The sequence below is a fragment of the Tachysurus fulvidraco genome, chromosome 11, assembly GCF_022655615.1.
Source record: "Tachysurus fulvidraco isolate hzauxx_2018 chromosome 11, HZAU_PFXX_2.0, whole genome shotgun sequence".
Taxonomy (NCBI): Eukaryota; Metazoa; Chordata; class Actinopteri; order Siluriformes; family Bagridae; genus Tachysurus; species Tachysurus fulvidraco.
Genome location: NC_062528.1, coordinates 15883428 through 15905827, shown reverse-complemented (window position 1 = coordinate 15905827; position 22400 = coordinate 15883428). Strand labels below are relative to the sequence as shown.

The window sequence follows — 22400 nt, the reverse complement described above, 5'->3', positions numbered from 1 at the left end:
ATAATATCATTTAACATACAAACAGTGCAATAAAGAAGTATGTGTAGTGCAGCAACCACACTTTTTTGATGATTTTGCCCAACAAATGTTGCTGTTGCTTGTTTGCTTATGTATATTATAACCTATGAATCCTAATTTTTTTTTATAGTTTTTTTTTTTATCATTAGTTTGTCAAAAATTCCAAAGCATAGACTGCAATCTGCAAGTTACCTTTTTTCAAAAATAGCTTTTTCTTATCAAGATTTTAAATGATCTAATTTAACATAACTGTTAGCATTAACAAGCACTAGCACCACTGAATGATATGCTATGAGCTTCACATCACACTTACATTTATGGTTAAATTATATAGGACCCAATAAACTTCGATTAAATTTGATTCAATTTTGATCATTTCAGTATGTAATATACAGTATGTTTATCAGTGCCTAAAACAAAAGACAAGTCTGCAATGAATTGCCTCTTAAACTTTTATTAGGAATTTGTTTACTGTTGGAAAGTAAACTGGGTTGTTGACAAGACCATGTATGAGCCAATACAGATCAGATGTGAGCCAGTGAGATCCTCCAGGTTAAAAAGATGCTGTTGGCATTCTAGTTACTCGCAACGATCTGGTCAATCCAGTTACGCAGGTACGAGACACGTGAATAGACTGCAGGGGCACGGACATTGCAATTGCTAGTTCCCCAAGACACAATTCCAACCTGATGCCAGACACCACCACTCTGACAGACCAGAGGGCCACCAGAATCGCCCTGCATATATCACCCAAAGCAAACATCAGATGTATGAAGAAGTGGCATTGCTATAATTCATACAGCATATGAATTATATGGCAATACAGTAATAATAAGAAACAAAAACATTGAATAGTCTTACAGAATTAATTCTCTTCCATACTAAAGTAATTCTGTGTTAATATATGTTGAGTTAGAAGTCACATTATCACAAAGGATCCCAAGTTTTCTAGCTGATCAATATGTTTCAAAATCTGTAAGTCCACTTCAGCTCACCTGGCAAGAAGAGACACCAGAAGCTCCAGCACAAATCATAGAATCGAAGATCCTGTTGCCCCAATACTGCTGGCATTGTGCTAAGCTTAGTATAGGTAGGGCAGTTTGCTGCAGAATACTGGGGCTTGCTAAACAAAGGCACAAATACAGAGAGTATGTATAAGAAATCATCAAAGCATGTGCAGGAATGGGAGTAATAGAAAATACTTATAACTTTTATTGAGCCTGTCACATCCTACTTTTCTTCATGCTGTCTCAGCACAACCAGGTAATATGGTAGTCTGAGTAGGTGGCCAATGGTGATGCAGGAAATGTCAGACTAACTGTAGACTATTCAGAAAGTTTTAAATTAATTATTTTATTTTAATTGTAAATTTTTTATAGTCTCATGTTTCTTTTTTGGCTGCTCCCTTTCTAACCAAAGAGGATAATTGAGCTGTAAATTTGGTTTGGCACACGTTTTACACCAGATACTAGCTTGGGACCAGCACTGTGAGCTCACTGATTGAGAAACACCTCCCCAGTGGCTGGGGTGTTCCTCTTCCCAGGAATCAAACCCATGCTGCAGAACTGTAAGCAAAAGATTTATTACACTGGACCACAAGGGAACTAATTTACAGGCTCATAACTGATAAATTAGGTTTACAGGTTAGGTTAAGGTTTACATATTGACTCACACAGTTCATTAGCAGGGTGATTGCAGAATTAAACAATTTCTTTTAGGTTCTAGAAAAAAAATTGTTGAATTATTAATGTAGGCATTCATAATTTGACTGAAACAACTGTCGATTATCTGGAATTTTTGTAAAGCTGCATTTTGTAATGCATGTTCGTGTGAAACTCTAGACATTTGGTGAACATTGATGTGACAGCAGTTTTCCTCTTTGTTGGCAATGCACAGTATGCCTTGTTCACACAATGTCTTACATACAGTAAAAATCTATTCTAATACACAGAGGAATAATTAGTCTAAAATGTAGTATGGATCTATCTGTTGGTGTGTCTAAAAATCCAGCCATAACCAGATATCACCACCATTCAGATTCTCCTCCAAATGAGTGGTTTTATTTTAGATCTCTATAACCTTCATGCCATGCAATGCACTCACATGTGAACCCGGTTTTGCCCCAGCCGGTGGTTACACAGCGTGTTCCAGTAGGGACATTAGTACTAGAAGTAGCCAAGCACACAGGAGAGACACGGCTGTTCAGCTGAGCTGGAGTGGACAACTTCAGCAAGGTGATATCATTGTTGAAGTTCTGACTGTTGTAGTAGGGGTGGGTGATAGCCTATGAATGTTTGAAATACAACAAACAGGTAAAAATTATGGATTTGGTCAGAAAAAGATCAGAAATCTCAAGTAACTGAGTACTTTTTTCTTTAAAGAATAAGTGTTTTTAGTGTTCCAAAAAGTTTGTATATGTAATAAAGTCACAAAAACATAAAAATTAATACCTTGTAAATATTTTTGGTCTGAATCTGCTCAACATTAGATGCGCGATTGTGCTCACCAAGGACAACAATGTGCCTTGAAGGTCTACATAATGAGGTAAGAATGAAGTTAAAGAACGTACACTATATTAAAATGTGGTACATCATTTACTACTGGAATAAGGTCCATGTAATTACGTCACACGGCAGTGGGCAGCAGTGACGACCCAGTACTGGTTGATGAGAGATCCTCCACAGAAATGAAAGCCTGTTGAATCCTAGTTTGAAAAGTTACACATTATTCATAATCTTTAATAAAAACATTTATAAATGAATAAAACTATCCAATATAAAACTGATACTTATTGAACTAATGAATTAAAATAACATTAAAAAAAGAATTTGATATTATTTGATTCCTGAAATAATATGTTACCTGGAGTGACACCTGCCAGGGCCATGATCCAGACACTGCATTCTCACCGTTCACAATCTTGTTGTAGCCACTAATTTGAGGCTTAATTGCTGGCACTCCACATCCTGTGAGAAAAATAAACAGAAACACACGAGTGAAGTTGACAGCTTGTGTATCTGAGGCATATATGTATGTTTATATTTTTAACTACAGCTGAGAATCTCACAGAAAACTTGCCTAATGTGGAAGCCACAAGTGCAAGGCAACTAAAGATCCACAGCATTGTGCACTCGATATACTACTATGGTTCCCCAGAGGACCTGATATTGGATTTATAGTACTTGTAGAAACTGATATAGCTGGGAAATGTCCATGTGCTCCAGCACACCTGTAGAAATCCCACAACATTGGTATATTTATAACTCATAGACTCTACCTCAAATTATCAGTCAGAATGTGGAACATTTGATCATGTGTAATCCAAAATATTTGCTTTATATTTAGATTTTTTTTCATCCAAATATTTAGGATCCATAGAGACTTGTGAGGGTTAAAGGAGTACTAAAAATACACAATATTGAATATTTAAATTTACATTTATTCATATATTCAATACACAGTATATGTAATATATTTCAACAATTTTTTTAAATAGAAATAGATTTAATAGTTCTAAATTATTTATATACAAATGTTGTCCTTCGGCTTCCTTCCTGTTTGGGGTTGCCTCTGCATATTTGATTTGGCACAGGTTTTATGCCAGATGCCCATCCTGACACAACCTTCTTGTTTATCCGGGCTCAGGACCAGATCTGAGAGTTAACCCCTCATTGGCTGGGTTGGTTCCCTGCCCACAAATCTGGGCTGCAGCCATGAGAGCACAGGGTCCTGTCACTGGGTCACAAACATTTTTTCCCAAATGATTCATATTCCAAAAGGAAAATGTCCCCAAACAAAAGTCCAAAGCTACTTCTGAAATGAAATGCCTATTTTGATTCTACTCTACATCAGTTTTTATTGTCCTGTCTATCTTTAATGTAGAAATCTTCTGCCTGGTTGCAATGATGGCTGTTAGTCTGACACACATGTTTCAAGATATATTCTTCTATAACTATTTTGAATCTATATTTGCTTGTGTTAATTTGTGCTTATTTTCTGTCTCCTTTTTTTTCATTGTTTGAATTTATTTGCCAATGTCCAACTCTTTGGCGAATGAGAATTGTTTTAAGTTTGTTTTAAATAAATCTTACCTGCTAACTTACTTTTTGTCTTTTGTATGTAAAGACTTTTAGAATATTTTGGGGAAAAGATAACAATACAGATCATTTGTATTAATTGTTTCTATTTCATGTTTTATGTTTTATATGTTTTCAGGCCCAAAGAGAGCACACGCACACACACGCACACACGCGCACACACGCGCACACACGCGCACACACACACACACACACACACACACACACACACACACACACACACACACACACACACACACACACACACACACACACATACATACACACACACATTCCATTTCTAGCATTTGGCAGACACACACACAATGATGAAGAGAATCCATTGTATTTTATTGAAGTGCAACCAAAGAACTGTTGAGAGCTGAGAAAGAAGTATAGTTAATCGGTATTGAAGTATTGTTATAAACATGTAAGTAATGACAATCTCACCCAAACTAAAAAATATATCGTGACCTATTATTAGAAGACGCACTTAAGTTTATTGACAAAAAAATCATGTTAAGCTTCATATCTTCACAGGAATACCAGATTTGGTCACAGGTTGTTGGTCTCAGTTGCCTTACCAAACACATATATTGGTCTAATAACTTCTAAAAAGAGTGTTGTGTGAAACTGGTGTAATGTGAAACTTGTTGGAGAAAAGAATTCCTATTTGTACGAGGCTGATGCATGGATTTCTCTCTTATCCTGGTGTAGTTTTAGGTTTAGTCAACCTCCTCAATGGTGGGGCCGGAGGAAGAACCACCACTTGCACCTCCAGGGAACCCACCAGGGCCACCAGGCATCCCACCAGGCATTCCCCCAGTCCCTTGGTAAAGCTTGGTGATTATGGGATTGCACACTTTCTCCAGATCTTTCTGCTGGTGCTCGTACTCTTCCTTTTCTGCAGTCTTTGGCAGAACATCACAGACAAAAAGAGAGAAAACAAATAAAATATTTAAGTTCTGTGTTAAGTAAATCTCTTTAATTTATTGAACCACTAATGGCATTTCAATTATAAAAGTTTTTTGAGGCTGGTTCTAAGGAAATATTAAAAAAAAAAAAAATAAAAATAAAATAAATTCTCAAAACAGTATCTTTTTTTTTTTTTGCAAATCAAAAGACACCTATACCTTATTAAAATTCACAGACATCAGAATTTGTAAAATGAATTTTGGTCTGGTTTATTTACCTGGTTCCTATCCAGCCAAGCAATAATCTCATTGCACTTATCCAAAATTGTCTTTTTGTCTTCAGGACTGATCTTATCTTTGAGCTTTTCATCCTCCACTGTGGTCTTCATATTAAAGGCCAGAGACTCAAGAGTGTTCTTAGCTGTGACCTTATCTTTCTGAGCATCATCCTCTGCACGGTATCTTTCAGCCTCCTGCACCATTCGCTCAATGTCCTCCTTGGATAGACGGCCTGAAAGAACCAGAGGTCATTAGAGTGGCAGAAAAAAAAGCAAAGTCTAGCTGTATTTCTGATGCTCACATTGATACCTTTGTCATTAGTGATAGTTATCTTGTTCTCCTTGCCAGTGCTCTTGTCCACTGCAGACACATTGAGAATGCCATTGGCATCAATGTCAAAGGTCACTTCAATCTGTGGCACACCTCGGGGGGCAGGGGGAATTCCTGTCAACTCAAATTTGCCTAGAATGTTGTTGTCCTTTGTCATGGCTCGTTCTCCTTCAAATACCTGCCCAACAAAGTAAACTTTATTATAGTAGAATACACAATAAAGGGTGACCAGCTAAAATCAGATATCAGATAAGTAATGCTGTTTTGACTGACTTATAGTTAGGGTACCATCTGCAACAAGAAGGGTTTACCTGGATTAGCACACCAGGCTGGTTGTCTGAGTAGGTTGTAAATGTCTGGGTTTGTTTGGTAGGGATGGTTGTATTCCTTTTAATGAGCACAGTCATGACACCTCCAGCAGTCTCAATCCCCAGGGACAAAGGTGTTACATCCAGCAGAAGAAGATCTTGGACATTTTCTGACTTATCACCGGACAAGATTGCTGCCTGGACAGCTGTATGGGAAGGAAGGAATGAATGTGGAAAAAAAAATTGAGAAAATTTGAGATTGATTTCAACAATGAATAAATACTACTTAGACAACTTGAGAATGAGATTCAAATACTGTACCTGCACCATAGGCCACTGCTTCATCAGGGTTAATGCTCTTATTGAGATCACGACCGTTGAAAAAGTCTTGAAGAAGTTTCTGAATCTTGGGAATGCGAGTGGACCCTCCAACAAGGACAATGTCATGAATCTGGGCCTTGTCCATCTTGGCATCATGCAAGGCCTTCTCAACAGGTTCTAGAGTACCACGGAACAGGTCGGCATTGAGCTCCTCAAAGCGTGCCCTTGTTATGGAGGTGTAGAAGTCGGCACCCTCATAAAGTGAATCGATCTCAATGCTGGCCTGTGTGCTGGAGGACAGTGTGCGCTTGGCACGTTCACAAGCTGTCCTCAAACGACGCACTGCACGTTTATTTCCTGTTATGTCCTTTTTGAATTTACGTTTAAATTCAGTGATGAAGTGGTTGACCATGCGGTTGTCAAAATCTTCACCCCCAAGATGAGTGTCACCGGCTGTCGCCTTGACCTCAAAGATGCCATCCTCAATGGTCAGAATGGACACATCAAAGGTGCCACCACCCAGGTCAAAAATAAGGACATTACGCTCAGAACCAACCTTGGGGAATGGACAACAATTTATTCTTCGCACACGTGATAATCAATGTTCAGATTAATTCATTCAGAACATAAATTCTTTAACACTTTTAGCAGTGGAAATGGTCTTTTAAACACAATGCTATTATTCACATTCTTCCCCTGGACAGTTAAAATATCAGTATACCTTTTTGTCCAGCCCATAGGCAATGGCTGCTGCTGTTGGCTCATTGATGATGCGAAGGACATTCAGGCCAGCAATGGTGCCAGCATCTTTTGTGGCTTGCCTTTGGGAGTCATTGAAGTAGGCAGGCACTGTGATAACAGCATTTGTTACAGTCTAAAGAATCAAGAAAATGAGAAGTAATGAATGAATGTGGATAGACTTATATTCACTGAGACTGTTCTGTGGGCATTATTGTGACATCTGCAAAAGTTCAGTATAATGGTTCTCAGTTCTGTCCACATATTGTACTGTGTAATATTTTGTGGTCCCTCACACTGCATTCTATTACTATATTATCATTGCACCCATTTTTCCTTTTTCTTACTTTAATTTTGGTGATTTTAATATGTAAATATTAAAGAAAAATGAAATAAACAGCATCTGTGATTCATCTTACTTTGCCCAGATAAGCCTCAGAAATCTCCTTCATCTTAGTGAGGACCATAGAGGACACCTCTTCAGGAAAAAAGGTCTTTATCTCTCCCTTGTACTCCACCTCCATCTTGGGTTTGCCTCCATCACTCACCACCTTAAAAGGCCAGTGCTTCATATCTAACTGCACCACATGGTCGTCAAATCGCCGACCAATCAAACGCTTGGCATCTTGGCAGAAACAATGTGATGATATATAATGTGGTACAATTAGATCTATTGCAGTGAATAGGTTTACAGCTTTTAAACATTTGAGATGGTAATCAAAATATTCAAAATATTAATTTGAGCATTTTTTATTTTGCCAGGTACACACTGTACATTATCTTGTTTTCCTGGTTATATATTATCGTTCCCATGATGGTTCACTGCAGTGTACACAGTCTTACCAAACACAGTGTTGTTAGGGTTCATGGCCACTTGGTTCTTGGCAGCATCTCCAATCAGTCTCTCTGTGTCTGTAAAGGCAACATAACTGGGCGTAGTTCTGTTTCCTTGATCATTGGCTATGATCTCCACCTTACCATGCTGAAAAATGCCAACGCATGAGTAGGTGGTACCCAAGTCAATGCCTACTGCTGGACCTTTAGACATTATTTCTGGAATAGAGAGAGAGAGAGAGAGAGAGAGAGAGAGAGAGAGAGAGAGAGAGAGAGAGAGAGAGAGAGAGAGAGGTCAGGTCCAGAACTCAGGTCCAGCTGTAGTCTAAAAATAGGACACAAAATGGGCAGACTGCCTAAAGATGTCAACAGATTTAGAAAGTGCTAGTGAGCTTAATAGTATTTGACTGCTTAATAGTATTTGACTCTGTAGTAGGAATAACAATATGAATGTGTGAATCCATTATGTCCATATATGCTGCTATGCCCACCGAAGTTGCCTATTTAATGAACTACTGTTTATGATCTTAGAAAGCTTTCAGGTCTCAATATACAGAAACCATATGCTGACCTTTTGCTGTACTGTAAACATAAGATAGACCTAGAACAGTCTTTGGATATTTTTAGGGAAAGAAATTTATCTGATAAAAATTCAGCAGCAGGTTATTTTCCCAAGGCAGCCTAAAGCAATAACTGAGCACTGCAGAAAACTAATATATTATTCTCTTCCTTCAACTTGATTCCAGTCTCTGAAGACTGCAATGCTGTAATAAATGTATACATGATCAACAGCTTTATGCTTTTTCAGCACATTAAAAACACTAATACAATTAAATATACTTAATGTAAATGTTTAAAAAGGAGTAGGGGGAAGATAATTGCAAGATTGGATAAGATTGTATTGGACTGTTATTAGCCAATTTACAGTATTAACCATTATAACCTATGAACTTCATGTAGGAAACTACATGAATTTAAATGTAATATATAACTGCCATAGTAAGTCAATTTCACACCGGTCTAATCCGGTATTAGAATTATCCTGGTTCTACTGATAATTACTCATTTCTCAGAGAGAGAGAGAGAGAGAGAGAGAGAGAGAGAGAGAGAGAGAGAGAGAGAGAGAGAGAGAGAGAGAGAGAGAGAGAGAGAGAGAGAGAGAGAGAGAGAGATTATGGTAATTAATATAAAATAATCATATTGGTTTGACAGTGACATATAATCCATGTTATTCATTTACACCGGTAAACAATGAACTACATGAATCAAATACGTTAATACTGTGAGTATTGTTTATTTTATGCCTAATTTTTATTAAACACAGTACAAGCATAAAATGGTAAGGTATAAAGAACGCTGAAAATCTGCAGGTGGCAAAGCAGAAGCCAACAGCCAAAAATCAATAGCAGTATCAAACTAAAAATAAAAGGACATAGCAGACTAAAACATAAAGCAAAGCCACGTTTGCTGGCTGTTTGCTACACTTCCGAGAAAAACTTTTACCTTTCCTGGAAGCTTCAGAGATAACTGTATGGAGTATGTAGGGTGGCTTTAGACCTGATTGAACACTGCTGGCCTGTACACACTCTTGTCCCGCTGGAATCAGAGACAGAGGATCCAGACGCTTCTGTGTATATAGCCACAGCAGCCAGAGAGATTCTAGCGTCACCTGACACCCCCCCCCCCCCCCCACACACACAGAGAAAGTTCCAGACTGCATTGCTCATGTGTGTATACCTCAGGTCAACACATTCACACTGCACAACTCACTGCTATGAAAGAATAATGCACTAAATGTTTTTGACCAGCTATCTCTTGTTATATTTTTAATTATTTTTTAAAAATATTTTTTAATAACGTGTACATATGCAGTTGTTATGACATATTAAAATCTTCTTTTAAACATTATCATTTAGTATACTGTACATGACTTGCTCAGCTGCACGAGGCTAGATAAAATCCTGCTCAGAATTGATAAGCTCTGAACCACTGAAACTCTAATACTTCAAATTATTTGAATTTCAGAGGAAAAAAGATATAAAATAAATATTACATTACACAGTTTTTTAATTCCAGGACAGAAAAGCAGAGCAGCTTACACTAAAAGGACTCTGTTCAATGATTCACATGACTCACACGGTTACTTGAAAACAACAGCTTCTTAAAATAAAAATCTTAAAATAAAACACAAATGGTTCCCCATTCCCTCACAACACCAACAGCACAGTCACGCAAAAACCCTTTGTGTACAATAATGTATGTTTAGGATATTATTTAAAAAAAGGTCCTTCCCAAACATTTGAGAATTTTCCAATTTCCTTGATGTCAAGTTGAGCTGTAGTTCACGTTAGCAGGACACACCTTCCAAAATAAGACAAAGTCCCAGTGGGTGTCCATTTCTGACACACTGACACTTGAGCATTGCTAACTATTGACTGTGATTCGTCACAGAGGCTTTTCTAGAAGTAGCAGTGCAGTGGTCAACTTACACATGAGTACAACATCAGCTCAATGTACAAATGTTTCTATTATTGGATACTGATCTAATTTAACTTAGAAGTCAAGAAGCTGATATTTTCAGTACCAAACTCTAAAATAGCCAGAGGGGTCTGACATAAACCTTCACATCGAATCTGTATAGCATATATTTTTCAAAACAATCATAAAACAAAAAGAATACATTTTATATTTAGCAATGGCTGTTCTATTAATCAGCAGCATATATGGACATGATCATATCTCATTTGACTTTTTTTTTATAGTAATACAGACAACAGTTTTTAAAATTACTGTTATACGCAGTATACGATAATAAAGAAAACAAAATGCCTTTGCAAGAGTAACACTCAACATGACCTTATTTTTAAAAAAAGATTTTTCATTAATCAATTGAATATTATTAGTGTTTGGACCATAAAAGTGTCTTTTTTGTTTTGTGTACCCTAATGTGCAATGTGTTAGAACATGCTGAATGCTCTGCTAGTCACAGTTAAATTCCAGTGTTAAATTAACTGTATGTGTTCATTTCATTCTGGGGACTAACCAGGACAGGGATTACGGGTCACTTTATTGGACTAATGCATACACATTTTCAACAAGAAAAAGTGCTGTTCATTTAAATATTCCTTATGCTACAGAAAACGTGAATGATCATCAATCATCTCCATAAACCAGTCAGTTATTTAAGCAGCATTATTCAAATCAGTTCTTATTCTAATTAGTCTAAGCCATGTGAACATTTTTGTGCAGTACAACAAACTTCTTTCCTCAGAATGGCCCAGAATATGATAAAAACTTTACTTATCAGTCATCTGAATTTAGACTCATCCAGAAATATCGAGAAAGTCTGTCTTTAGCTCAGGAGAACAGGTTGCGCAGCAGATACAGGAAAGGCTCCTCTTTGCTCTTGTGTTTTTGGTAGCGATCACTGAGGCAATCCTTGGCTGAACGCTTACAATAGTTGTAGAAAAGCTCCTCAGCTTTCTTCAGACTGCTGTTCAAATCCAGAGTCCCCTGCAGGCTGGAAGTAAGGTCAAGAAGCTTTTATTGTCATTTCAGTCACATGTAGCTGATGCAGTACATAGTGAAATGAAAAACCTTCCTTCACGACCCTGGTGCTACATAGAAACACAGAGTTACACAAAACAACACAGAGATAAGGACTGAAATGTAAGCCCTATATGTTAAAAGTATAATAATTAAAATATGCCAAACACCATGGTCATTATTTTTTATTATTGTTATTATTAAAAACTGTTTGCTATTACTAATAAAATCAATAAAGTAGTGCAATTAGTAAAAGCAATCCATCAGTCCAAAAACGAGCAATTGCAGACCTCATTTACATGTACCCAAGAGGTCATTAAGGTCAGTAATGTACTCAGTTATGAGTACATAAAGTATATAGTACTAAAATAGCTGAAATGTGTTAGAGTCATTATACAAGTGTAAATGTAAGAAAACTGGTTTGTGTTAAATGATTATTTATTGCATTTTTATAAATATTAAGAATGCTTATACTATTGTTATATAAGCTTTATTAGGACATTGCTTCCTGTTGAGGTGATCAAGTCATCATAACTGTCCAGTTGTGCAGCAAGTGACTGAACAATAATTTTTCATCATTGTTCCATACTGTGTGTTACAGTTTGTTCCTGCTTGTAAATTCAAAGTAAACAGGAATTAAAAAGGAATAAAACGACACGGATGAGTTTGTCACGTCAGACTGCTTGCTTTGAATGGATGGTACATTAGCAAACATGAATTATATGGAGTAGCTTTTTACAATGATTTACCTACCTCATTTTAAAATAACTCAAGATTTAAGGTTTATTTGTCAGATGTCACGTCACAAAGAAGAGAATAAGCACCTGTTTGTGAATTGCAATAGCTGGACCTCATTTCTGCAGCTGAGCAGTGAATCTCTGTTCTCCAGCAGAATGGTGGCACAGATGAAGAGTTCAAATGTGAACTCTCTGTTAACAGATGGAGGTTCTGTTACCGGTTCATCATCTGCAAGGATTATACAGCATTATGCAGGATTTAACAAGCTAAGTTTATACTTTCATGTTTAATAAGAAAAAATAAAAAAAATTAATGGTCATTAAAATTATAGGTTCTTAGCCTGAACAAGTAGAATAAGGAAAATTCTATGTGAAATAAATCACTAGATTATTTTAATGGTATGCATTATTATTTTCTAACCTCAACATATTTTCATTGCTTTGTACACTTTGTAGTTTAATATTCTTACTGCAAGTATTATATGATGGCCACTAATATTATGCATAATGAGTACCTTAGTAGACACAGGTACCTTGTCACTTACATTGTAGGCATATAGGAAGAAATAAGAGGTCCACTTCTGTGTGTATAATTTATTTAATTATCCTCTACCCTGCATTAGTGTAGGTTTTTTGAAAGTCAAGTTAAACTGCTGTGATAAACCCCCCTGTGCGCAGACATACACACAACCATTGCAATATTTTATATAAAAATGCTAATGACTAATGAGCCACTAATGAGCCAACAGATTATATTATATAAGATTATATTATATAAGAATATTCTGTCTGTTGTTTATTATTGAGGTCCCTGCCTGCTGATGGATGTGGATGGACTGACAAGTTCAAGAGATGAGCTATACCTACAGTGTACATCTATATAATAGATACACCTTACAAATCAGTTATAGCAAATAATATTATAATGCACACACTTAAAATTAACATAACTATATATAAACAACCCATATTTCACACAAAATTTTATTTATTACGTATGATGAAACAACAAAAATTCCTAAATCAAAACTATCAAAAGGAAAAACTTCTACCAAGCGCTTGAAAACTCTTACGAAGGCTATGTTTGTACGCCAGTCTCTCCTGATAGAGTGCCCGATCCACCTGCTGGGAAATGAGCTCCAGATGATCACAACTGAGAATCTCAAACAACCGGAGAGCATCACCATGTTCAAACTCGCGCTGGAAACCCAGCAGCAGCCACCTATAAAACAACACAACCACAGAGATGGGCAGCACTTTTAAGAAAAAGGAGATAAACAGAGAGTGATCCAGGTACAGATAATAAAGTGTCACTACACATGCTTGTGAAGGAAGTGCTAGTAAGACAGAATAAAACAAAAATGAGACAGAAGAGGGAGAAAAGCCAATATATTATACTGCACCTGTGACAGAATGTCAGTCTGTCTGTATTGTTAGTTACAAGATGAGCATGAAGATGAGGGTCCAACTCCTTTAGCAGAGCTGCCTCTAATTCTGAAATATATTATGCAGGTTCTCAGGTAAGAGTTTTATTATTGTGGGGTGGTGTGATGTAGCCAAACAGGAATCAGAGTTAGTTTTACCACCCTAAAGTTGATTATTTTCTTATATTTATTTTATTATATAGAAACTCACAATGTGTTTTATTGGTCTTACACAACAGCAAATCTTTATCCACTGTTAAAAGAGAAAACTTGCCAAAAATGCTAATACATGTCTCTGTACAGAAAACTTCAACATATAAATAATTACACATTTTAATACATCACTTTATGTTGTCACTCCACATTTAAAGCCAGTGTTTTATTTATATATTAAAACTACTCCTGAAAAGTAATCACCATTTTCTGACCAATCAGTTATATTATAGTATATAGTATGTATACTGTATATATATATATATATATATATATATATATATATATATATATATATATATATATATATATATATATATATATACAAAAAAAATCGTATTACGCTATAAAAATGAAGATCCTCTAAACAAAACCCACCAATTTTACGATACAGGCCGTCAGCACAAAAGTCTCGTGAAAATTTTTCCATGTAACAGCAAAAGCTCCAGTATGTGTCCACCTCTGAGTCTAGGACCTCCAGAAACCGACTGCACAGATCATTCATACCCTGGGCATAACTGACCGCTGAAAGAGAGAGAGAGAGAGAGAGAGAGAGAGAGAGAGAGAGAGAGAGAGAGAGAGAGAGAGAGAGAGAGAGAGAGAGAGAGAGAGAGAGAGAGAGAGAGAGAGAGAGAGAGAGAACATTTCAACAAAAACCAAACAATCAAAATGAAATTGAGGTCAGAAATCTGCACATTATTCCTGACTAAATAAAAGTAGGGTCAGTGTTTGAGATGTTTGTTCTTGCCTGGGTGGAAAGCAGCATATGTGATCAGAATATCTCTCAGCACCAGGATATTACCCAGGCCTTCATCCCTATGAAAAAAAACCACATAACTAAGACAATAATTCATAGTATTAATTTACATAAACATATGTGTATAGACAGTCCATTCTTTAATTTATTAGAAATTCTCTGTCGAGGCTCATATATTTGGCATTATATATATATATATGAAACAAATACAGGAATACAGATATATTCTGTCTAAATTAAAATTCATCCTTAAAGATGACAAGCAACCCAAGCAGCCCAAAGACATAGTGTATATAACTGAACATCTTTTTATTTAATTATTCTCCTTTGTGCAGTTTTTTTCTCCATTGCCTTTTCACTGGCTTTTGTCAGGTGTAATGTCAAGATTTTACCACTAGATGTCATCATATTACTTGGCAAAATGTAAACATACAATATTATGGTTCAACTGGTTAACAGAGTTATCTATTATAAAATAATATTTCCTACATAAATATCTGTATATAATTAATGTTTCTGTATATAATTAGTGGTTTTGAAAAAATTCTTTACAAACTCTTTCATGGCAGTATGTTGTGTCATTGATATGGTTGGGAAAACATTCTTGCCTACATGCGAAGCTGGTAACCTTTTTTATTTCTCCAATGTTCACAAAATAGAGAAAGTTTGTTTTTATCTCTGGTCATTATAGACTTTTATCTCAATATGGAAACTCTTATTTTGTATTTCAGAACAAAGTGCAAATGCTCTAATACATTTGCTGATAGCAGAGGCTTTGTGCCTTCTTCAGTGAGAGAGTCACCTGTGAACTCATGCAGAACATATATCTGTCATTATATCAATTAATTTACAACAAGATATTCAAGGCACAACATAGTCTTTAAAAGAAAAAAGAATTATTGACATAGCATACGTGTAGTAGGCCAGAACTCTATCAGTTCTCGGAACATCTTTGTCAATGATACGTATGGCCTCTTGAAGTTCTTCCAGGTCAAAAGTCACCCGTTCAAACAGGACCTAAAAATAAAAATATGAAAATAGAGTAAAAGTAAAAAAAAAAAGTCTTATCATGTTTTAAACTCTCATGTGTGGTACTAAATTGGAAAAAGTAAGAATGATACAAACAGGACATTACTAGAGAAATGAACTGAATGTCGCAGTTCCAGTCGCAACCATTAAAGTTCTTTTCACAAGGCCAAATTAGCAAATCTAAATTGTGCAGCATGCTTTAAGATTTATCATTAATATATAATTGAGTTTAATGCATTTTTTAAATTGGTTTTAGGTTACCGACATAGAAAAAGTATGCAATTAAGTTAAAAAGCATCACAGAGCAATTCTCCACAAACAGTTTTTCTGCTGATTTGACCTGCTGTATCAAACAGTTTACAGTTTCAGCAATACTGACACATGTGCAGGATGTATCAGTTCTTCTTTCACACACTGTGGAAAATGTGTTATAAACAAATGTGTTAATAAAAGAACCAACAGTTGTGGTTAAGCCTCAGGGTTATTTACGGTGGTTTTCATATTTTAGCCTTTTCCCCCAAAACTCTAAAAAATGTGTTTATTAAAGATGCTATGAAAGACAAACATAAAGCAGTCATAACGCAGAGTGGTATAAATTGAGTAAAACTTTATATTTGTAAGTAATTTAAATTGCATTGTCACATTTAAAGGGCCAAGGAGATCAAGTCAATCATATATCTGATCTTATTTCACAGCTCTATCCAATTCTTTATATAGTGATCATGCTACAAAGCTTACTTTGTATAAACACATTTAAAAATAATGTGCATTTTTTGTAATTGTGTAAAGATTTCTGTTTGTAAATCGTGGAAGAATCTTCAGTGACTGCTTTGTAACACAGATGTCACAAAAAATACATATTTTTTTTATCACAAAAGATATATATGTAAGCTTTCTGTTTAAGCCTTTACCTTCTGTTTCGTTAACATAAAAATATATACTGTATATGGAGGCTTTAACTTGCAGCAGACATTAGTTGTACCTGTGCCTGAAGCTCTAGGAAGGAAATCCTTTCTTTGACCTCTTTTGACTTGTACTGGTACTGCTGTGTTTCTCTTTCTCTCTCTTGTCTCTTCTCAAAATACTGAACTGCTGCCACCAGCTCAGCTGAGAAAAAGAGGAGAAAGAAAAAACCCAGAGAAAATGGTTACAACAATAATTGCAATATGGCATATTGATTAGAACAAGGTTTACCATCAGTGCCATTAAGGCACAGACGAACAGCCCCAGGAAGCAGATGTTGCCACTTCTTCTTCATAACATGGTAACGTACTGACATCTCTTCCAGCAGTAGGGTGCGCTCCAGAGTTGTAGAGCTACAAGGATACATTCCAAACAAGAAACGCCACACCAGGCCTCGCTCTTCCGGGGAAACGCCACCTAAACACACACTGAGCAGTTTTTATACGCCTCTAGTGCAATTCCTGTGCCAGTTTGCTCTTAGATTTAGAGCTTTTGGCTTTACCAGTGTTACAGGGAATTCTTAATTACAACGTAAAATACTGAACTTACTAAGGTAAGAAATTTGACTATAGGTGAAAAAAGGTAAATAAATAATAAATGCATCTGTAAATAAGATCATTTGTCATTTTTAAAAGTGTTTATAAACGTTTCTTATCATAAAGTCTAAAAATATTACGTTCCAACATCGTACTTGTTACGACCCCGAGTTACGTCTAGGGAGTTCTCGGAGTCAGCAACTAGTGATGACCAAGGTGGATGTGAATGGATGGAATAGACTAACTGGTTCAGTGTGATAATTACTCTAAATTGCTGACAACAGTAATGACATGATGGCACGGTGGCTTAGTGGGTAGCACGTTCGCCTCACACCTCCAGGGTGTGAGGGGTTCGATTCCCGCCTCCGCCTTGTGTGTGCGGAGTTTGCATGTTCTCCCTGTTCCCTTGGGGGGTTTCCTCCGGGTACTCCGGTTTCCTCCCCTGGTCCAAAGACATGCATGGTAGGTTGATTGGCATCTCTGGAAAAATTGTGTGATTGTGTGAGTGAATGAGAGTGTGTGTGTGTGTTCCCTGCGATGGGTTGGCACTCCGTCCAGGGTGTATCCTGCCTTGATGCCCGATGACGCCTGGGATAGGCACAGGCTCCCCGTGACCCGAGGTAGTTCGGATAAGCGGTAGAAAATGAGTGAGTGAGTAATGACATGGGCGGACACAATGCTTGTGCTGAGGTTTTTCTTTTGCTATGCAGATTTTACTAGATTTTTTGTGACTTCTGTTTTATGGACCAAATCAGAACCAGCTACAGCTAAAGCTCCCAAGAACACAGCTCATGAGGCATACATAGTTTCACTAGAGGAAGTTTTTAATATTGTAGGTAAGCACAAAGATTTGTGAAGGTTTTCATTACCACTACAACTGACCTCACGTATTGCGTAAGGGATCTAAAGAGTACAAACTGCTCCTTAATTAATGGAAAATAGAAACACAAAATAGAACACAAACTAAAATATAAAAAATGCTGTTAATACTGGGTTGAAATGTTCAAGTGCACATGCAGCATGGAGATTTTTTATGAATAAACATCTCATTGATAATTTTAGCCTTTATAGAGACTTTGATTTGAGTCAGCATTTCACAGATTTATTTGTTTTTTGTTTTTTTTTAGGAAAATGCCACTACAGTGTAATGAGCAGATTTAAAACAAGACAAGGGTTCCTTCATAAAGTGCACTGTGAGCTCTTTTAGCAGTTTAAAGATAAACATACTGCACAAAGTCTATGTTGAGTGTTGTCAGTTGTATAATTATGACTCTTCATTTCTCTCATTTCTCTTCTCAATTATTCTGGGCAATATTCATTGCAGTAATGTTTAAATGACTGGATTTGCCCTAAATTATATGAGGTAGTGTATGCCATGATTAACACAGCACATTCACCCCTCTATCATTTTCATAGTAATGTTAAAACAAGATTTCCAGTATTTCTAATGTGAGTTCGCAATACGGAGGACAGCGTGCGTGGTGGGTGCAAACCAATCTGTTAATAACTGGTTCTGTGGTAAGCATGCTGACAAATTTCTTCAATAAGTTTGTGCATATGCTAAAGTGACACGTGTTGTAGATTATACTCATGTATGGGCACAGCAGTCATACTAGCACACCTTTATGAAGGCACAAATTTAGCATTTGACTGGAGTATGCACCATCCATCAAAGGCCAAACATCTGTCATGTGACCGTGAAATATTTTCTTGAGATGAAAACTAATATTCTCAGGTAATGGAACACTTTTAATACTTTCAGATGCTGGAAGAGGAATTTAGGCATGAATTAATAAGGTACTTTGTGTATTAATAAAATTTACACAATGTGCAAGAATAAGATGAAGAAACATATTTTTGAGATGGTGCTAATTGTTGGATCTTAAGGAGATTTTGACCTGGCAAAAGATATGTATGATAAAAAATATTAGGATTGAGTCTGATACAATGATTTAGATCTAAATAAATATTACTAGATGATATATATGCTTTTATAAGGTCATTGCTTCCTGATGAGGTGATCAGTGTGCATTGGGACTGGGATTATAACTAGTTTTTAGGAAATAGGAAATAAAGAGAATTCAACAATAGGACACATGATCACTGGTCTAATGTTACCATTTTTAAATATGTACATCCGCAGTCTGGTCTCGTCCACTCTCCCCTCTGCGTCCATAACACCGGGCAGATTCACGCGCTGGCAAGCGGACGTGGGTGACGTCACAGGGGCGACACGTGACACGTGTGGCATCTCGCTGTCAGTTGGCAGTGAGTTCCCCGTCTGAGAAATGCAACTTACTCTGTCTGTGTTTTCTTCCCACGCGGAGCCGAAGGTAATTTCCCCCACAAGCGGAGACGCATAAATGGGTAAGCTGACCGTGTTTGAACCCGTGTACTCCATATGCAGTCTGAACAGGTCCTAACAGAACGGAAGCTCATTAAAATAACCGGCATACAGAGTCTTCAGTCACATGCATGATCAAATCAGCATAATATTTAAAGCTATAACGGTGCTGATCCCCTGGCACAGTAAAGTAAACTCTGCACTCCTCCTGTCACATGACACCATCTCCCCAGTGTTTCAAGCTCAGAGTTTCATTAGAAAAACAATTGCACCCCCTCTACTGGTGAGATCTTTTATTTGTACTGTATTTAGCCTGAGGTGTGGTGCTCATATGATCATAGTCCAATCCAGTGCACACCATTACCCCCCCCCCCCTATATGTGACATGTATATGTGAGGCTAGTGCACTATTTTATTAATTTAACACTAGACATGAGGCCAGAATTCACTCTCAGTTGGTCACTCTTAGGAACACCAATTTAATGTATTATTATTATTATTATTATTATTATTATTATTATTATTATTATTATTGCATAATAGATCCACGCACTTGCATGTATGTGACAGGAGAAAACCTGAGAATGTAGAGGAATCCACACGGATATGGGAAGACCATGCAAAGAAACTACACAAATGGCAACCTGAGGTCAGGATTAACAAACTGAATTGTAGTAAGCTGTCTGTACAGGAATAATGCTTGATGCACCACACTGTAGACTTTTTGGCCAACTCTTCTTCATCGCTTCAGTTCATCGATGTCTTAGAGCATTCATTTATGCACAGCTTTCTTAAGATCCCACCACGGCATCTCAATGGGATTGGGGCCTGGACATTGACTTGGGCACCAAGTGGCCATCAGCTTGATTTTTTATTCCTTAGCCATTTAGATGTTGATTTGCTTGTGTGCTTGACCCATTTTTCAAATGTTCTCCATTATGTTCTCATCAATTTAAAGGATATTGCTCCAGAATTTCTGTGGTTTGTTCAGATGCTATTTTGCAAACATAAGTTGTGCTGCCATACCTGCAAAACCGTTATCAAAAAATAGCTAAGAATCATCTTTTTTATACATCTTTATTGTCTGTTATAAAAAAAATTCTGTAATTATATTTCATGATCTACTGTATATACAGTACGCAGCATCATTCCAATGGTAGAGGGGGGCAGGTTGGGAATCTCTTAGATTAACACTTAACAGACAAGAATTACCCCTGTCAATATACATCTCTTTGTTTGCCAAATAATTTGTAATAGTAATAGAAATACAAACTACAAAGTAATATTTGACAGTAGTTTTTAGAGTTTATTTTTGATAGATATATTTATGGTACATGGAATGGATTTTTTAAACAAACTGAATTGTAGTAAGCTGTCTGTACAGAGAGATGAATTCAGAGATGAATTTACTAGTGAATGATGCTGCTTAACAGTTTTGAAACATTCATTCATTCATTCATTTTCTACCGCTTATCCGAACTTCTCGGGTCACGGGGAGCCTGTGCCTATCTCAGGTGTCATCGGGCATCAAGGCAGGATACACCCTGGACAGAGCGCCAAACCATCACAGGGCACACACACTCTCTCATTCACACACACACTCACACTCACAGGAAACCACCGAGGCACGGGGAGAACATGCAAACTCCACACACACAAGGCGGAGGCGGGAATCGAACCCCCAACCCTGGAGGTGTGAGGCAAACGTGCTAACCACTAAGCTACCATGCCTCCCAGTTTTGAAACAAAAATAAGTAATTTTCCATTTAAGTGGTCAACAAGGATGATGGAGACAATGACTCATAAGTGGGTGATAAATGTCTGTTGCTTTGAACTTTCAATGTGTAAGAAAACACACATTCATATTTAATTTAACCATTCAGTGTTTTATTCACTGATTTTACACTCACAGTCCTGAATACAAATACAGAAACAGAAAAGTGAGCATAAAAATATCCAACAATTGGCATTTCAAATCAAATAAAGTCTAAATTCATTTTATTTACTCTAAACTCTTCTTTTAAATACAGTTTGATACACATTATATTGTTAAAAATCAATACGGTTTATTGTTAGTATCAATAATCTCACATAGAGACAATATCAGCATTTTTCTGAGACACTGTCAAAATCATCACAGCATTTAAAAATGTAAAACAGACTCAAATATTTATGAAGTAAAGAATCTTCTATCTGTCATGTCTTTCCAATGGCTTAAACATCTTTATCATGACGCATCTTCATGCTCTTCATGAGTTAAAATAACAGTTGCAGTTCTATTCAAATTTAATACTAATGCATTCTTTTTTTAATAAGAAAACAATTCCTCTGTCTATAGCCACCTTCTTGCACTGAAACACGCTTGACACCTTTTTTTCCCCCCTATTGAGGCCATGTTAGAAAAGTCACACATTGAACAAACATCACACATTGTCATAATTATATAATATATGCATGAACTGACTTTTTGTAATAATTATCTGTGGGTGTTTATGAGTCATAAGAGTCACTTAGGTTAAGTGAAAAATAGGAGTCATTTTAAGACGTTTAACAAGATGTCATGTTACAGTTTTAGGTAAACCAACCAGGACAAAAAATAATAACGGATGTATAGGAAAACAAAGTAAAAAAGCATATAAACATTTAGAGAGATTCACAAATAACCTGCCTGATCTGTCTGGACTTCTTACTGTACCTTTAACACAACAATCTAGCAAAAGTGGAGAAAAAATAAATTAGAGGTTTTTAGAATTGCGTTTGAGGACAGTTTGTCCAGCTATAGACAGGCTCTAAAAACTGCTAGGGCTGAGCACCTGACCAAACTTATAGAAAATAACCAGAACAATCCCAGGTTTTTATTTAGCACAGTGGCTAGATTAACAAAAATCCAGAAATCTGAACACACTATTCCATCACAGTTCAGTATTGAGGACTTGCGATTCTTCGCTGATAAAATTGAAAACATCAGGAACAAACAAACAAGACCCTATTAGTTCTACTTGACCATAGTGTTGCATTTGACGCTATAGATCA

At 36.6% G+C, this 22400-nt stretch overlaps 3 protein-coding genes and 1 long non-coding RNA gene across 6 annotated transcripts; 1 reads left to right on the top strand and 3 right to left on the bottom strand.

Moving 5' to 3' along the window:
* Positions 1-456: 456 nt before the first annotated feature.
* LOC113643691 (chymotrypsin-like protease CTRL-1) lies at positions 457-3332 on the bottom strand. The gene is made up of 7 exons (XM_027148081.2): positions 3097-3332; positions 2881-2984; positions 2643-2722; positions 2469-2550; positions 2122-2302; positions 1014-1141; positions 457-755 (listed from the first exon to the last, which is right to left on the bottom strand). The coding sequence occupies exons 1-7, from the start codon at positions 3140-3142 to the stop codon at positions 594-596; spliced, it is 783 nt and encodes a 260-aa protein (XP_027003882.1). The 5' UTR covers positions 3143-3332; the 3' UTR covers positions 457-593.
* Positions 3333-4424: 1092 nt separating this feature from the next.
* hsc70 (heat shock cognate 70) lies at positions 4425-9455 on the bottom strand. The gene is made up of 9 exons (XM_027148079.2): positions 9322-9455; positions 7828-8037; positions 7404-7609; positions 6968-7120; positions 6247-6802; positions 5929-6131; positions 5597-5795; positions 5287-5519; positions 4425-5005 (listed from the first exon to the last, which is right to left on the bottom strand). The coding sequence occupies exons 2-9, from the start codon at positions 8030-8032 to the stop codon at positions 4820-4822; spliced, it is 1941 nt and encodes a 646-aa protein (XP_027003880.1). The 5' UTR covers positions 8033-8037; positions 9322-9455; the 3' UTR covers positions 4425-4819.
* si:dkey-238d18.4 (TBC1 domain family member 17) lies at positions 9322-19600 on the bottom strand. 3 transcript variants are annotated; one of them, XR_007144405.1, is made up of 11 exons: positions 19142-19600; positions 16719-16904; positions 16507-16631; positions 15409-15512; positions 14487-14554; positions 14117-14263; positions 13505-13595; positions 13175-13323; positions 12189-12330; positions 11119-11338; positions 9322-9487 (listed from the first exon to the last, which is right to left on the bottom strand). XR_007144405.1 is itself a non-coding variant. In XM_027148080.2 (10 exons), exons 1-10 carry the CDS (start codon positions 19422-19424, stop codon positions 11176-11178), a joined length of 1458 nt encoding a protein of 485 aa, XP_027003881.2. In that variant the 5' UTR covers positions 19425-19600; the 3' UTR covers positions 9632-11175. The 3 variants fall into 3 exon arrangements, 2 of the variants coding, with proteins under 2 accessions (XP_027003881.2, XP_047676732.1); XM_027148080.2 differs by lacking the exon at positions 9322-9487 and having other exon boundaries at positions 9632-11338; XM_047820776.1 differs by lacking the exon at positions 9322-9487 and having other exon boundaries at positions 11300-11435.
* LOC113643695 lies at positions 16886-20927 on the top strand. Its single transcript, XR_003440843.2, has 3 exons — positions 16886-17040; positions 19167-19390; positions 19938-20927. It is a non-coding gene; the product is annotated as an uncharacterized LOC113643695 (long non-coding RNA).
* Positions 20928-22400: the final 1473 nt, after the last annotated feature.